Genomic DNA, 18,198 nt, shown 5'->3' with positions numbered 1-18,198 from the left:
AATCAGTGTACTGAAGTCTGCAGCCATCACAGCCATCAGTGTTTGAGAAGACCATCATTAATACCAGCACAATGGTTCACTAAGCTCGTACATGTCTTGACCTCAAGATAAGAAAATGAAAAATGCCAAATTATCTTCACCAGTTGACTGATCAAAAATATTTTGAATCTGAAATAGTGTCAAATAGAAGATCTTAGTCACGCTTGCTCTAAATCAGACGCAATTTTGCCCCTATATCAAATACACACTCCCCTCTAAAGGTATTGTAACAATGAGGCCAATTTCTGTATTCTTAGTGTCTGTGGACTGAAAACATTTGGGGTTGACATCAAAAGATGAAGCTGAGACAAGAGATCAAGATTTAAGCTTTTATTTCCAAGTATTTACATCTCCATCTAATACATAACTTATAAGATAGCATCCATCCATTCATCCATCCATCTAAATAGGTTGCACATATATTGTACTGGATTGTTAGACAAAAAGTTTCTGTAGGCTTCTCAGTTCATTTTGCTGCTGCTATAATGAATTGGATCAATAAAAATTCTCTAGTCTTTTCTTGAAGGAGTAATGCAACCCAAAGCCATGACATTACCTCCAACTATTTCACAGATGAGCTTGTACAGTATGTTCGGGATCCTAGCAGATCCATTTATTCTTGAAGTTTTAGCCTTTCCATTACTCAAGATTGTTATTTTTATTATCAGTCCAAAACATTTTCCCCAGAATCTTTCAGGCTAGTTTAAGTACTTTTGCCCAAATTGTAGCCTGGCCTTCCTATTCTTAGTGGTTTCTTTCTTCTCCAGGACATTCCAAATGCACAATGGCTATGATTGATTTTCCATTTTCAGTCCCCTCAACAATTGCTTTTTTTTTCAGTCAAATACATCAATCTGGTTTTCATGTTTGTCACACCTCTAAATAGTTAAATCACAGGCAAAACCAAAATTCGACACTCAAATTTTCAGCGCTATTTATTAGTTGAATAATCAATGTAATAGAACATTCTTCAAAAAATAAAAACATGCCCATGAATCACATGTTCAATACTTTTGCTCACATGAAAATTGGGAGGAATCAAACTAAATATGCTACTTCTACTTCACAGTTTAAATAATAAAGATTAAGTAATGTATCACTGTTCTAATACTTTTGGAGCAGAGTGCCACTATTTGTAAGTTACCTATGCAATTTAACATCATAACAACAATGACTGACTGAACTAGTCCTAGCAAGTATCAATCAAGTACTTTGGAACTTTTTAGAATACGCTAACCACAGTATAACAGTCTATAATACCTAGAATGTTGAAAGGAAAATAATTAATTATTACAATGATTATTAGTATTACGGTCATGCCTTGTGGCTCATTTGTCTTTACTTGGTTTATTTTCAAGGTTGTTATATTAAACTGACATTAAATATGATGCAGTAAATATTAAAGGAACGTTAAATATGATGCAATAAGTCTACCTTCACGGCCAATCTGACAATGGCATCATTCAGGATTTAGAAAAGGCTGATCATTTATTTTCATTGAATGTATTATGAGTGTTTGAGACATTTCCAGAAGAAATTTTCACTTATTCTCTTCACATGGCAAAACTGCATTTCATTACTTACTTGGTTACAGGATGGTTTGGTTGTTTTGTAATTACGTCCCTATTGTATTACATATTTTTCCACGATTCATGAGTGTTCAGGATCCTTGTGAAAATGTACATTTAATATTAAACCATGACATTTATTTGGAGTTAGACTAGCCTGTATGTATCTACTTTTTATCATACATCCTCAGCACTTTTGAGTGAGTTACTGTATATCCTTCAGTTGGCAGTTTTTAATCCTCCAAGAGACTGGGATTTATCTTATTAACATTTAATGTTCTCTATCTTTTTGAAGATTTCAAGACTACCGTGTATATTAAAAATACATTGTCACAGCACTTTGCATTTATTAAGCATTTTATAGTCCTCATAACAAAATTTTTGTGGTAACATGCTGATGCACAGCCGCACACTAGTTTTTAGGTCTTTTGGTACAACTATGAATGTATCAATGCCCTGTGTAATGTTTCATAGTCATCATTCTCTGTTTTGACATGATATCTTCCATCTCATAGCTCTACTATGGCTTCTAGTGCAGTGGGGAGAGGCAGTGTCAGTTCTGATGAGCAATGTTGGCGAACAGTTCATGTGCAGCCAGAATCAGAACATCCCCATTTCCAGCAGTCAGAACCTCAGTCAAAACCAAGAGCAACAGACTCCTGACCACTGCCATCTCCCTCTCATCCTGAAAAAGGTCTCTGTCCAAACATCCTGCCTGCATGACCAGAACTAACATTTGGATACTGAGAAAGTCTAAGCCTAGGTCTAATCCTGGATTAATGTGTCTTTGCAAAGGTAATCAGGGGTTTCTGCTCTGGATAAATATTTTTGCTTCATGTCTGGGAAATTGATGTGTAGATGCTGTTGGGTTAGCCTATCTCATGTTGAGTCACATGGCAGAGCAGCTCATGAGACCTTTGCAGACAGCTTTGTACATTCATACAATAAATGTAATAATCTAGATGCGAGCAACGGTCAAAACAAATGTGAGCAAGCCTTTTATCAAATTGACTGAAAAGCCAAACACACAAACAAAATGGTCTTAGATTTATATTAACCAACCAGGGTGGACAAAATAAATGCCAGGCAGAGGAAATCCCATGTGAGGCTCCCTCCTTTTGTGTTTCTGCCCAAACCCTAACCTTATGACATTTATTAAATTTCTTTTATTTCTTTATTCCGACGGGACAACACACATGAACATGTCCAGATTAAACAGATAACACTATAAAGGGGGTGGGGGGAAATCATGTAAATATGTCAGTTAGTTTAATGCAATTTTTCTTTTATCTGTAGTCCCCAAAGTGTTGTGACTCACACCATTGCTTCATAAACATTGTTAGTTACCCATGATCTGGGTCAGTCAACACCATAGAGCAAGTTTTAAGACTCGTGGTGCTAGTATATAACAGTCTTTGGCACAATAACTAGCTAGCAAGATTAACAGCATACAGAAAAATGATAGAAAGACAAGTAATTGCTACCGCTTCATCTCATATCAGGCTGTCAACACAAAGCTAACAATAATAGTGTCAGGATTCAGGTTGCAAGTTGGACCCAGATGCAAAGAGGACAGGGAGGTGAGTTTGTGAATAACGGTTTATTGCAGCTTGGAAGTGAACAAAGGAACTCCGAGAACTAAATCTGGGATTGGCAGGGTTCCAACTAGGACCGGTCTGACAGGGTAGGAGTCCGTGTTGTCGGTGGGCCGCAAGAGGTGAGCACTGGTTTGCAGGGAGCAAGGGCAGATGGCAGACTGGGGAAAAATAACAAGAATTAGGTAGAGGTAACTCACTAGGTCTTCAGAAAGCAAAACGATAGGCAAGGTGGCTAGGCTACGAACTCGACGTAGAGCGTTGATAGTCTGGCGACGAGTTGAGTCCCACAGCGTCTTGAGGGTAGTCAGGTGTAATTAGGATGACAAGGTGCAGCTGCTAGACTCCAACACGCCAACCCTGCAAAGCACTCATGACACACACACACGGGCTGGACTCAGGGGGCTGAAACAGCAGCCCTGACAAATAGTAAATGCTGTGTAAACCATGCAAACCTTTTCAGAACTGTCTTCACACGTGATTGTTAATTTCTAACAAAACCAATTCTATATTTACAGTTGCTGCTGAGTGGTGATGTTACATTGCAGGTGACCAGTGCGAAGTGTATTGCATCTATTCTTGTTCATTCTCCCATTCGGTACAGTGCTCCTTTCATCAACGCTGACGTACCAGGTAACATGCAAATACATTAGTACACAATAATTCTCTGTTGCCAAGATTGGTATTTGTTTTGTTCCTCAGAGTCATCCTTTTATCTGAATCTCTCTCGCTCTCCCTTCTTAAAGAGTTTCTGTTTGACCGGCTGGCTTGTACAAGTAGTGAAGTGCTACTGTGGTCTGTCTACAGCTGTTTGGTGTTACTGATTGAAGACCCACTATTCTTCTCCATGTGTCATTCAGTTTATGGTGAGGGAGCTTTGTGTCAGTTTTGCTTGGTTTGTGTTTGCAGTGAACTGGTGGTATATAAACTAAACAAATTCGGGAAACTTCTAAACACACCTACTATATGAAAGAAAGGAAATGATACCTGTGATCAAGTCCATACAAGGACTACAAATGGAGAAAAAAATGTCTTGGCATAAGAAATTGGGAATTTTCAAAAGAGACTGTTATGTTGAATTAAAGGGCCTGGCGAAATTTACCACTCACCGTTGGCCCAGTGCCAGCCACTCAAGTTGTTCCACACTGAATCATCCAACTTTGCTTGCCTTTATGCCCCCGACATTTGGGCACAATAATGCTAGAACAGGAGAGGCCCTTCCACTTACTGTTTCTGCAAAGTCAGAAGCATGGAATTGACCAAAATGTCTTGGTAAGCTTAAAAAAAAAAAAAGGTTAAGCATTGGGGGAAGGGATCTTTCACAAATCTAATGAATGAATGTTTGACTATTGATTTAATTCATCTGTATTTAATTCAGTCTTTAACTTTAGTCTTGTACGTTGTAAGTAAATTACAAAGTAATTATGCCGCCATTGTTTTTATATATGCTTGGTGAGTATGATGTATTCATATTTTTTATTTTATTTTAATTCTGGTAATCGCTGTGTGTTATATATTAGTACAGGTTGTTTCCTGGCACTCAGCGATACCATACAAATACTGTATGTTTAGAGGAGAGTTTCACGCCTTTCTGGTTGTCCTGTGTGTACCTCAGTTACTTTGTGATGCAGCATCTGTGTATGCCATTGTGTGTGTGCGTGTGTTAGGTATTGAATCCCTGGTGCGCAGTCTGAAGCAGGCACTGCAGCTGAACAATGTGGATGTCCTGAAGCAAGGACTTTTGCTCCTTACTGAGATACTTGAAAGGTGGGACTGCTTAGTAATTGTGTACTCATGTATGTTGTATGTTGAGCACTGGGAAGTTTAATAAGATTTCAATGAACTGTCTTATAGCTCACGAGTGGTTGTATATCAGCAGCCAGTACAACATTGTGACATATTTAAAATGGTTGACATGATTTTAATTGGATGTTTCCTTGGTCACATATTACAGGGAAAGTTGTCCTTTACATTGTGTGGCACAGTAAAAAACAGCTCTTAGTACACTTAAAGTGCTGAAAAAGCAAAAGTACAGTAAATGTAATAAGCCTGCAGTCACATTAAGGGGAAAGACTCATCACAGTTTTAAGACCAAAGTAAACCCCTGTAGTGTTAAATATAGTTTTAGGTAAGGTCAGGTTAGCTCTCGGCAAGGATGAGTTGTAACAGTTTGTGTGCGTCAATGTGTGTGTGTGTGTGTGTGTGTGTGTGTGTGTGTGTGCATGCATGCACGTGCTTGGTTGAAAAGCAGACTATATTGTGGCATCAGTTAGACAATAGTTTTTTTGCTGCATTATGTAGCAGTGACAAAAGTCAATGTTTGGAATGTCAATAGTAGTACTATTTCTTTATGTTTTCCATCTCAGTGTCTTGTGTAGGTTATGAAGTGAGATTGATTACAAAAAGCAGCAAATAATTGCATGGAATTTATATATATGGTCTTTGGTCAAAAGGCAGTACAGTATTAAAAACATACTGTATGCAAGTTTCATTCATTGATTATTCTAATTGACCACATAAGTATGTATTACAATAAAGTCAGTCCTGAGTTACATCTACCGTAATTTCGCATGTATGCACATTTCCCCTTCCCCCAAATTGTCAAAAGTCAATAGACCGCATTATACATAGGTATAGGGGCAAATGGAAAAAACTTTCACATTTTATAAATGTATGCCGCCATCTAGTGGTTATGAAAAAGCTGTAAACCTTCATTCCAAAATGCTACTGCCACCTAGTGGTTATAAAAAAGTGTAGCCTACGCTTTCATTCCAATATGACAGGGGTACGTATGACTGCATGTACAATGGGTATGGAAAGTATTCAGACCCCCTTAAATTTTTCACTCTTTATGTTATAGCCATTTGCTAAAATCATTTAAGTTCATTTTTTCCACATTAATGTACACACAGCACCCCATATTGATAGAAATAAAACAGAATTCTTGAAATTTTTATGTAGATTTATTAAAAAAGAAAAACTGATATCACACAGCCATAAGTATTCAGACCCTTTGCTGAGTATTTAGTAGAAGCACCCTTTCGAGCTAATACAGCCATGAGTCTTTTTGGGAACGATGCAACAAGTTTTTCACACCTGGATTTGGGGATCCTCTGCCATTCCTCCTTGCAGATCCTCTCCTGTTCTGTCAGGTTGGATGGTGAACGTTGGTGGGCAGCCATTTTCAGGTCTCTCCAGAGATGCTCATTTGGGTTTAAGTCAGGGCTCTGCCTGGACCATTCAAAAACAGTCACGGAGTTGTTCTGAAGCCACTCCTTCGGCATGTTAGCTGTGTGCTGAGGGTCATTGTCTTTTTTGAAGGTGAAACTTCGGCCGAGTCTGAGGTTCTGAGCACTCTGGAGAAGGTTATTGTCCAGGATATCCCTGTACTTGGCCGCATTCTTCTTTTCTTCGATTGCAACCAGTCTCCCTGTCCCTGCAGCTGAAAAACACACACACAGCATGATGCTCCCACCACCATGCTTCACTGTTGGGACTGTATTAGACAGGTGATGAGCAGTGCCTGGTTTTCTCCACACATGCCACTTAGAATTAAGGCCAACAATTTCTATCTTGGTCTCATCAGACCAGAGAATCTTATTTCTCACCATCTTGGAGTTCTTCGGGTGTTTTTATTAGCAAACTCCATGCGGGTTTTCATGTGTCTTTCACTGAGGAGAGGCTTCCGTCGGGCCACTCTGCCATAAAGCCCCGACTGGTGGAGGGCTGCAGTGATGGTTGACTTTCTAGAACTTTCTCCCATCTCTCGACTGCATCTCTGGAGCTCAGCCACAGTGATCTTTGAGTTCTTATTTACCTCTCTCACCAAGGCTCTTCTCCCCCGATTGCTCAGTTTGGCCGGACGGCCAGCTCTAGGAAGGGTTCTGATCGTCCCAAACGTCTTCCATTTAAGGATTATGGAGGGCACTGTGCTCTTAGGAACCTTAAGTGCAGCAGAATTGTTTTTGTAACCTTGGCCAGATCTGTGCCTTGCCACAAATCTGTCTCTGAGCACTTCAGGCAGTTCCTTTGACATCATGATTCTCATTTGCTCTGACATGCACTGTGAGCTGTAAGGTCTTATATAGACAGGGGTATGGCTTTCCTAATCAAGTCTAATCAGTCAAATCAAACACAGCTGGACTCCAATGACGGTGTAGAACCATATCAAGGATGATCAGAAGAAATGGACAGCACCCGAGTTAAATATATGAGTGTCAGAGCAAAGGGTCTGAATACTTTTTTTAAATAAATCAGCAAAGATTTCAACAATTACATTTTTTCTGTCAATATGGGATGCTGTGTATACATTAATGAGGGGAAAAAATAACTTAAATTACTTTAACAAAGATGGCACGGTGACAGACTGGTTAGAGCGTCAGCCTCACAGTTCTGGGGACCCCAGGGTTCAATCCCCGGCCCCGCCTGTGTGGAGTTTGCATGTTCTCCCCGTGGCTGCGTGGGTTTTCGCAACAATTAAGTTTTTTTTCTGTCAATATGGGGTGCTGTGTGTACATTAATGAGGAAAAAAATAACTTTAATGATTTTAACAAATGGCTGCAATATAACAAACAGTGAAAAATTTAAGGGGGTCTGAAAACTTTCTGTACTCACTGTATGTACAGTTGTGCTCATAAGTTTACATACCCTGGCAGGATTTGTAAAAAATGTTTTATTTGTATTTTTTAATATGACTGAACAACCATCACTAATTTCTTTATGCTTATGTTTTGTTTAATGATAATGCTTTTCTGAAATGCTTGACCGTTTAATTTGAATCACATTAAAATTTAATTAAATGTTTCGCCTAGTCCTCCATGTTTTCTTTAAAGAATTGCACCCATCATACAAATTCTGCCTGGGTAATCAAACATATGAGCACAACTGTGTGTTTTCTAATTTACTAAATAAAAGTCGGGCTGTGAATTTCGAAATAAGAGCAAGTAAATTAAGGAAAGTATTATGTGTTCAAATAAAGTGGTTAACTTTAGAATAATTATTTGCAAAAAAATAACAAAATACAGATAATATTTCTTGTTTTGATCTCATGGGTAGAAGCAAAATCATGCATTATAAAAATGCATTATACATGGGAAGAAGGGTTTTCCAGAATTTTGAGGTCAACTTTGGAGGTGCGTATTATACATTATACACGAGAAATTACGGTAGTTATATTTCATTAAAAGTGTTTGTGTGTGTGTGTGTGTGTGTGTGTATTTTCAGGCAGCCCACAAATGTGCATTTATTCCCCAGTCCTCCAGCATTTGTAGCAGTTTCACAGGCTGTGATTTGTGGACTTTCCTCTCCCTGCCTGCGAGTGGCTACACAAGCTGCCAGTGCTGCCTCCACCCTCTTTAGGTATAAACAAGTATGACAGACGCATATAATTATTATAATACATATACAACCCCAATTCCAATGAAGTTGGGATGTTGTGTTAAACATAAATACAAACAGAATACAATGATTTGAAAATCATGTTCAACCTATATTTAATTGAATACGCTACAAAGACAAGATATTTAATGTTCAAACTGATAAACGTTATTGTTTTTAGCAAATCATCATTAACATAGAATTTTATGGCTGCAACACGTTCCAAAAAAGCTGGTACAGGTGGCAAGAAAGACTGACAAAGTTGAGGAATGCTCATCAAACACCTGTTTGGAACATCCCACAGGTGAACAGGCTAATTAGGATCAGGTGGGTGCCATGATTGAGTATAAAAGTAGCTTCCCTGAATTGCTCAGTCATTCACAAGCAAAGATGGGGCGAGGTTCACCTCTTTGTGAACAAGTGCATGACAAAATAGTTGAACAGTTTAAGGACAATGTTCCTCAACATACAATTGCGAGGAATTTAGGGATTTCATAATCTACGGTCCCTAATATCATCAAAAGGTTCAGAGAATCTGGAGAAATCACTGCATGTAAGCGGCAAGGCCGAAAATCAACATTGAATGCCCGTGACCTTCGATCCCTCAGGTGGCACTGCATCAAAAACCGACATGAATGTGTAAAGGATATAATCACATGGGCTCAACAACACTTCAGAAAACCAATGTCAGTAAATACAGTTCGGCGCTACATCCGTAAGTGCAACTTGGAACTCTGCTATGCAAAGCAAAAGCCATTTATCAACAACACCCAGAAATGCCGCCGGCTTCTCTGGGCCCGAGCTCATCTAAGATGGACTGGTTGCAAAGTGGCAAAATGTTCTGTGGTCCGACGAGTCCACATTTCAAATGGTTTTTGGAAGTTGTGGACGTTGTGTCCTCCCGACCAAAGAGGAAAAGAACCATCCGAACTGTTATGGACACAAAGTTCAAAAGCCAGCATCTGTGATGGTATGGGGCTGTGTTAGTGCCAATGGCATGGGTAAACATATGCTGCCATCCAAGCAACGTCTTTTTCATGGACGACCCTGCTTATTTCAGCAAGACAATGCCAAACCACATTCTGCACGTGTTACAACAGCGTGGCTTCGTAGTAAAAGAGTACGGGTACTAGACTGGCCTGCCTGCAGTCCAGACCTGTCTCACATTGAAAATGTGTGTCACATTATGAAGCGTAAAATACGACAACGGAGACCCCGGACTGTTGAACAGCTGAAGCTGTACATCAAGCAAGAATGGGAAATAATTCCACCTACAAAGCTTCAACAATTAGTGTCCTCAGTTCCCAAATGTTTATTCAATGTTGTTAAAAGAAAAGGTGATGTAACACAGTGGTAAACATGACCCTGTCCCAGCTTTTTTGGAACGTGTTGCAGCCATAAAATTCTAAGTTAAATTCTGATTATTTGTTAAAATCAATTAATCAGTTTGAACATTAAATATATTGTCTTTGTATTGTATTCAATTAAATATAGGTTGAACATGATTTGCAATTCATTGTATTCTGTGTTTATTTATGTTTAACACAACGTCCCAACTTCATTGGAATTGGGGTTGTACATTACAATACATTAAAATGCCAACGACACTTGGACAATGCATTCCTTCATCCTCCAAAAACTGTGCAGAATCAGAATGACTTTGAGGAATAGTGAAAAATAATCGTATTATTAAATTTAAAAACAGTCAGCTAAAAATGATGGTCAGTCCAATAAATACACAGCTCACCCTTCATACAACATGTTTACCCAACAGACTACATTACAATATGAGCCAACTCACTAAGGGCTATATTGTCCCGTATGCTTTAAGTCAGAAAAGGCGCGTAAGCACTTGTCCCTCTGTGCCCATTCTGCCGTCCACTTAAGTCTATCACTTGCGTGTCTCCTAGCCATGTGCACACTCTGGGTGGAGTAACCCTAAAATGAGGGTGTTCCCTCTCATAACTGACCTTGCGCATATTCTGCCCAAGACTTAAGCGCGTTTCCTCTTGTGCGCTCCAGAGGCTCTAGTAAGTCTAGCGCCCTCAGAAGGTGAAACATCATATTGCATGTTTTGATTCGCTTGCGTGCTCTGAGCCTCCGATAGCTGCTGCTGGCAGCCCGACAGATGACTCGGCACGCCGACGGACACTTGGTCCATCTCCGACTGCTCAACAGCCGTAATGTGTCCTGACCATATTACACCGATCGACAGCAGAATGTCAACATATCATGCCAGAATAATTAATTAATTTTCATGCACGTGCTGTGAGCGACATTTTCGTTTCAAACATGCTGCATGGCATGTCTGTAAGCATCGGATACAACAAGTGCAGTCCTCTTGATGGCACACTGGTGTGTTCGATATGGAATAATTCTGTTAATATTTGATCTATGTCATCGTGAGTTAACGTAAGTGACACGCCGCCCCATGTGTGGCGCTAGTATGGTTGCTGGGCGATGCTGATCAACAGCTGGCGATCTCTCGTTCTTTTTGGTGACCTTACAAATGCGTTCGCTCATAAGCACGGTATTATGATTCAATTACATATTGTACAATATGTAATATAGAGATTAGAGAACACAAAAACACAGACCCCTTTTCCTGTTAGACAGGCAACCACTAACTTCTGTTTCCTCTACAAGGGTTAATTTCATATTTAAAGTGTGACATAGTCTTCAAGTGTATTTTAAAGGCTTTCACATGTCTCTGGAAAAATCCACATTCCGGGAATTCTACACACCTGTAGAATTCAATGAGTCACGCCACTCAAGGTGGTACGCACAAACTGGCCAGGTACGTGCAAGGGGTGTGGCAGAAGTCGGCATAACTTGAAAATGTGCAAGCCAGGTGCGTAAAATACTGATTTATGCACCAACGGGAGAATATGGCCCTAAGTCAGTATATCACCACTGATTAAATACTGAGGGCTCAATTTTCGTGATTCACGCAAATCCAGTGCTGGGCTTGGCGTAAGTCTGTGAGGTGGCAGGCTAGACCCAGTTATGGTAATTTTGTGGCCCGGCGTACCCCCATTGCATTTGAAATGAGACGTGTGCGCTGGTGTGGGCATCACCACAGCCCACTTCAATCCGGTCCAATTGAAGCCGCTTCTCTTATCTCCTGTAAAAGTGGCGCAAATAGTCTCGCTGGGAGAAATCTCTGTATACAGAAAAAGACCGGCATCCGTGCGTGACTGCAGCATTGAACGTCAGCAGTATACCGTTATTAAATACAGAAGGAGCTGGTGAAAAAACGCTGGCGACTTAAATACAGTATGCCTGTGGACCTCATGGATCTACAGTATATCCCTTCCAACAATCATTCGTTTCCAAACCTCCCACCCCCGACCCACATAGCTGCGTGCTGGCCAGTTCGTGGGATGATTTAAAAAATATAAAAATAATAGTAATAATGTGTTCAATTAATTGCTATCTACAATGATTCAGAGGGTTTGATGTTTGCTGTTCACATATTTATGACTGAAATATGTCTGTTATCCACCATACGTACGTGCGGACCTCAGAATCCATGCCTGTGCCCCGATCAAATTAAAAACTTAGAGATGATCTGAGCAAGCATAAGTTTTGACCGAATTTCAGTCACCAAATTGACACGAGGCAGACGGATGTCAAAGGACACACCCTGGTTGTGTCGGTACACCCATCTTGGCGCAGGCCGGTTTGCCAAATTGGCAAACACGTCAGCGAAAGTCAAGATACACCAGCATCTGCGCATTGGCGCATGTTGCAGTCTACGAAAATTGAGCCCTTAATGTCAACTGTTGGTTAAAACCTCTGCAGATTGAACCACCAGTCCAGACCAGTCCAATACCAGGAATTACAAGGAATGTTGGGGGCCATCACGAACAGATTCTCTGAGCTTCCCATACCCTCCTCTAATAATCGGCAAAGTAGAGTGAGTTTGCCTTGATTTCTATTGTAGTCACATAAAATATATACAGTACAGTATATACAGTATATATACAGTATATGTACAGTATATACTGTATATATACAGTATATCTACAGTATATACTGTATATATACAGCGGCTGAAATAAGTACCAGACACCAGAGAAATGCATGTGCAGTGCTAGTTTCTCCATACAGGAGGCGTCATTGCAAACAAAGGATTTTGTACCAAGTATTAAATAAATACCAGTTCGTGTGTTCCATACTTTTTCTCTGTGTCATTTCACATTATAACACACCACTTAATTTCTGAGCGTATTTGTTCTACTTCTTTGTATGATTACTTGGGTTGTTCCCAACATCTGGCGAAATTGTCAATAGCACCTTGGGAAATATATTTAATGATAAAAATGGAGATGTGTTAAATACTTATTTCAACCGCTGTGTGTGTGTGTGTTTGTGTATATATATATATATGTGTATATATATATATATATATATATATATATATATATATATTATATGTATATAAAATATGCAGAAAAGGTTAAATTAAAGGCCTTCATATTCATCCTTTGCTGAAATCTTATGTAGTTATCTGTTGCTCTGCATTTTCAAATTCCTCTGACCTGATTTTTTTTTCATGCTACATTTGTTTGTCATTACTGAAAGGAACATTCTCATGTGGTTGGTTAAAACAACCAAAGGAAAAGAAGAAAAATGTTTTACGTTGTTTTAAAAAAAAAATGGCCAACTGGTTAGAGCGTCTGCCTCACAGTTCTGAGGACTGGGGTTCAATCCCCGGCCCCGCCTGTGTGGAGTTTGCATGTTCTCCCTTTACCTGCGTGGGTTTTCTCTGGGCACTCTGGTTTCCTCCCAAATAACATGCATGGTAGGTTAATTGAAGACTCTAAATTGCCCGTAGGTATGAATGAGAATGTGAGTGCGAATGGTTGTTTGTTTATATTTGCCCTGCGATTGGCTGGCAACCAGTTCAGGGTGTGCCCCGCCTCCTGCCCGATGTTAGCTGGGATAGGCTCCAGCACTCCCGCGACCCTTATGAGACTAAGCAGCTCAGAAAATGGATGGATGGATGGATGGTGTCTCGATAGAAAACTGTCTGAATGTACTTTGATTGATTTATGATTTTGATGTCTAATGCCTGGCACACACATAAAGATCATCTGAATGATCTTGAGTCAGATTCCTCCCTTGGAAAAAAGTCAGCAAATGTCCGATTATCAAATGTCTAGAAAGTTGATCCTTACCGATTATCCTGTGGTGTGAAGTGTGGTTAGAGTGATTTTTTTTGTCTCTCCCTGATGTGCTCTTGAAGCCGTCATTGTTGGTAATCATAACCATGTTCATTATTCATTTCATTACAAATCAAAAATCCTTGTGTGTTGTCAACAGTAAACTAAGGACGGCCGAGCCATGGACTCTGTTATTATGATGTAGAACATAATGAGAGTCAATTAGGAAGTGAACTGAAGCAACTAGTTAAGTTTAGTGATTATTGTGTATATAATGGGGCGGCACGGTGGCCGACTGGTTAGAGCGTCAGCCTCACAGTTCTGAGGACCCGGGTTCAATGCCTGGCCCCGCCTGTGTGGAGTTTGCATGTTCTCCCCGTGCCTGCGTGGGTTTCCTCCGGGCACTCCGGTTTCCTCCCACATCCCAAAAACATGCATGAATTGGAGACTCTAAATTGCCCGTAGGCATGACTGTGAGTGCGAATGGGTGTTTGTTCCTATGTGCCCTGCGATTGGCTGGCAACCAGTTCAGGGTGTACCCCGCCTCCTGCCCGATGACAGCTGGGATAGGCTCCAGCACGCACGCGACCCTAGTGAGGAGAAGCGGCTCGGAAAATGGATGGATGGATGGTGTATATAATGGGCCCAAATCTATTTTTATTTCTTCTACTACTACTTCTGTTTTACACTGCCAGCCATCTGGTTTCGGGGTATGACTAAATTGTTGGTGGGCAACTTGTTAAAACCCATGTAAAATGAAAAATGTTTTCTTATAAACACACCACAGAGAAGTGTTGTTAACAACCCTGCCAAGATTGAATGATTAAAAAATGGCCAAGCATACAAAATGAGGCTTCAAAATCATGAAAAATCATACCATATCATCTTCGCTCTCAGATACTCTCACCGTGCCCGCTGAATAAACTAAAACCCCACTGTTCAACTGTCAACTGTCAATCAAATGTCACACATCTTTCTTATCCTGACACATCCCTACATGTTTGAGCTGCGAAAATACATAGTATTGAGACCCCCTTAAATTTTTCACTCTTTGTTATATTGCAGCCATTTGCTAAAATCATTTAAGTTATTTTTTCCCCACATTAATGTACACACAGCACCCCATATTGACAGAAGAAAAATGAAATTGTTGAAATCTTTGCAGATTTATTAAAAAAGAAAAACTGAAATATCACACAGCCATATGTATTCAGACCCTTTGCTCAGTATTTAGTAGAAGCACCCTTTTGAGCTAATACAGCCATGAGTCTTTTTGGGAATGAAGTTTTTCACACCTGGATTTGTGGCTCTTCTGCGATTCCTCATTGCAGATCCTCTCCAGTTCTGTCAGGTTGGATGGTGAACGTTGGTGGGCAGCCATTTTCAGGTCTCTCCAGAGATGCTCAATTGAGTTTAAGTCAAGGCTCTGGCTGGGCAATTCAAAAACAGTCACGGAGTTGTTCTGAAGCCACTCCTTCTGTATTTTAGCTGAGTGCTTTGGGTCATTGTCTTTTTTTAAGGTGAACCTTCTGCCCAGTCTGAGGTTCTGAGCACTCTGGAGAAGGTTTTCATCCAGGATATCCCTGTACTTGGCCGCATTCATCTTTTCTTCGATTGCAACCAGTCTCCCTGTCCCTGCATCTGAAAAACATACCCACAGCATAATTCTGCCACCATCTTGCTTCACTGTTGGGACTGTATTGGGCAGGTGATGAGCAGTGCCTGGTTTTCTCCACACATGCCACTTAGAATTAAGGCCAACAATTTCTATCTTGGTCTCATCAGACCAGAGAATCTTATTTCTCATCATCTTGGAGTCCATCAGCTGTTTTTTTTTAGCAAACTCCATGCAGGCTTTCTTGCACTGAGGAGAGGCTTCCGTCGGGCCACTCTGCCATAAAGCCCCGACTGGTGGAGGGCTGCAGTGATGGTTGACTTTCTAGAACTTTCTCCCATCTCTCCCATGTTCTCAAGGAGTCTCTGAAGTACTTGTCGAACATGTCGTTCGTGATCTGCGACGGAACGGGAGAAAACCAGGATGTCATCCAGGTACACAAAAACACATTTTCTGATCATGTCACGCAGGACGTCATTGACTAGTGCCTGGAAGACAGTAGGGGCATTGGTCAGGCCGAAAGGCATTACGAGGTACTCGTTGTGCCCTCTATGGGTGTTCAATGCTGTCTTCCACTCGTCTCCCTCCCGAATGCGGACAAGGTGGTAGGCCTGGCGCAGATCCAACTTGGTGAAAACTGTTGCCCCGTGAAGGGGGGGAAAGGCAGAGTCAATCAGGGGCAAGTGGTACTTATTCTTAATGGTGATGATTCCAAGATGGCGCCTACCAGTGTGGTCGCCTCGGTAACGCGCTCTCTAGTATTGTTTTTGTGTTTTTCGTTCATCTTTGGAGACCTTACACGACTCACTTACACAAGGGGAGACTTGCTAACCATCAAGGAGGCTACTCCGGACTTTCTGTCACCAACTTTCGCAAATCCGCTCAGTTTTTTCCCCGAGTTATTTCCGGGGCAGCGTCCACGGTTTTCGGCACATGGAGACGGAAACGGCGCCACAGAGTGAAGCGAGCCGGCATCCAAGTGAAACTCCGCAAGAGAGGACACAGATTGGCGTTCCCGTCGATCCACCTCGCGAATGTACGCTCCCTACCCAACAAAATGGATGAGCTTCATCTTCTGTTAAAGACCAGTAAAGGCTTCGGCCGTACCGCCGCCATGTGCTTCACGGAGACCTGGCTTAGCGACGCTGTACCCGATGGCGCCGTCATGCTTCCCGGCTTCCATATTCATCGAGCGGACCGCGACATGGAATCATCGGGGAAAACAAAGGGCGGCGGGATATGCTTCTATATCAACGAAAAATGGTGTACGGACGTCACGGAGCTCAGCACACACTGCAGCCCGCATTTGGAGTCGCTGTTTTTTAGCTGTAAGCCATTCTACTCGCCGCGTGAGTTCGCATCATTCATCCAGGCTGGAGTCTACATTCCGCCTCAAGCTAACACAAACACTGCACTGCTAACGCTCGCCGAACAAGTCAACGAAATTGAAAAAAAACACCCGGACTCACCCCTCATTATTCTCGGGGACTTTAACAAAGCTAAACTCGACCACAAACTCCCTAAATACAAGCAGCACATCGACTGTCCTACCAGGGAAAATAAAATTTAGACCACTGCTACTTTCTTCTTCTTTTCCTTTCGGCTTGTCGCCACAGCGCGTCATTCTTTTCCATGTAAGCCTATCTTCTGCATCCTCCTCTCGAACACCAACTGCCATCATGTCTTCCCTCACGACATCCATCAACCTTCTCTTTGGTCTTCCTCTAGCTCTCTTGCCTGGCAGCTCCATCCTCATCATCCTTCTACCAATATACTCACTATTTCTCCTCTGGATGTGTCCAAACCATTGAAGTCTGCTCTCTCTAACTTTGTCTCCAAAACATCGAACTTTGGCTGTCCATCTGATGAGCTCTTTCTAATTTTATCCAACCTGGTCACTCAAAGAGCGAACCTCAACATCTTCATTTCCGCCACCTCCAGCTCTGCTTCCTGTTGTCTCTTCAGTGCCACTGTCTCTAATCCGTACATCATGGCTGGCCTCACCACTGTTTTATAAACTTTGCCCTTCATCCTAGCAGAGACTCTTCTGTCACATAACACACCTGACATCTTCCTCCACCCGTTCCAACCTGCTTGGACCCGTTTCTTCACTTCCTGACCACACTCACCATTGCTCTGGATGGTTGACCCCAAGTATTTAAAGTCCTCCACCCTTGCCATCTCTTCTCCCTGTAGCCTCATTCTCCCCCCACCACCCCTCTCATTCATGCACATATATTCTGTTTTACTTCGGCTAATCTTCATTCCTCTTCTTTCCAGTGCATGCCTCCATCTTTCTAACTGTTCCTCCAGCTGCTCCCTGCTTTCACTGCAGATCACAATGTCATCTGCAAATATCATGGTCCACGGGGATTCCAGTCTAACCTCATATGTTAGCCTATCCATCACCACTGCAAAAAGGAAGGGGCTCAGGGCTGATCCCTGATGCCGTCCCACGTCCACCTTAAATTTGTCTGTCACACCTACAGCACACCTCACCGCTGTTCTGCTGCCCTTGTACATGTCCTGTATTATTCTAACATACTTCTCTGCCACTCCAGACTTCCGCATGCAGTACCACAGTTCCTCTCTGGGTAGTCTGTCATAGGCTTTCTCTAGATCTACAAAGACACAATGTAGGTCCTTCTGACCTTCTCTGTACTTTTCCATCAACATCCTCAAGGCAAATAATGCATCTGTGGTACTCTTTCTAGGCATGAAACCATACTGTTGCTCGCAAATACTCACTTCGAGCCTCCACTACTCTTTCCCATAACTTCATTGTGTGGCTCATCAACTTTATTCCTCTATAGTAGCCACAACTCTGCACATCACCT

At 41.5% G+C, this 18,198-nt stretch overlaps 1 protein-coding gene across 7 annotated transcripts in view; it reads left to right on the top strand.

Moving 5' to 3' along the window:
* Positions 1-18,198, top strand: part of LOC133466535 (meiosis inhibitor protein 1) — a 70,930-nt gene that overhangs the window by 12,623 nt on the left and 40,109 nt on the right. For all 7 annotated transcript variants that reach the window (XR_009784955.1, XR_009784954.1, XM_061750356.1 and 4 more), the window contains exons 8-13: positions 2,123-2,301; positions 3,721-3,835; positions 3,949-4,068; positions 4,870-4,969; positions 8,426-8,560; positions 12,383-12,497. Coding sequence is in view for 5 of the 7 variants with exons in the window: in XM_061750356.1 (XP_061606340.1) it covers positions 2,123-2,301; positions 3,721-3,835; positions 3,949-4,068; positions 4,870-4,969; positions 8,426-8,560; positions 12,383-12,497 (764 nt within the window). In the remaining 2 variants the exon portion in view is untranslated. The remainder of the gene's footprint in view (positions 1-2,122; positions 2,302-3,720; positions 3,836-3,948; positions 4,069-4,869; positions 4,970-8,425; positions 8,561-12,382; positions 12,498-18,198) is intronic.

The sequence above is a fragment of the Phyllopteryx taeniolatus genome, chromosome 16, assembly GCF_024500385.1.
Source record: "Phyllopteryx taeniolatus isolate TA_2022b chromosome 16, UOR_Ptae_1.2, whole genome shotgun sequence".
Lineage (NCBI taxonomy): Eukaryota > Metazoa > Chordata > Actinopteri > Syngnathiformes > Syngnathidae > Phyllopteryx > Phyllopteryx taeniolatus.
This window is presented reverse-complemented; position numbering and strand designations above follow the sequence as displayed.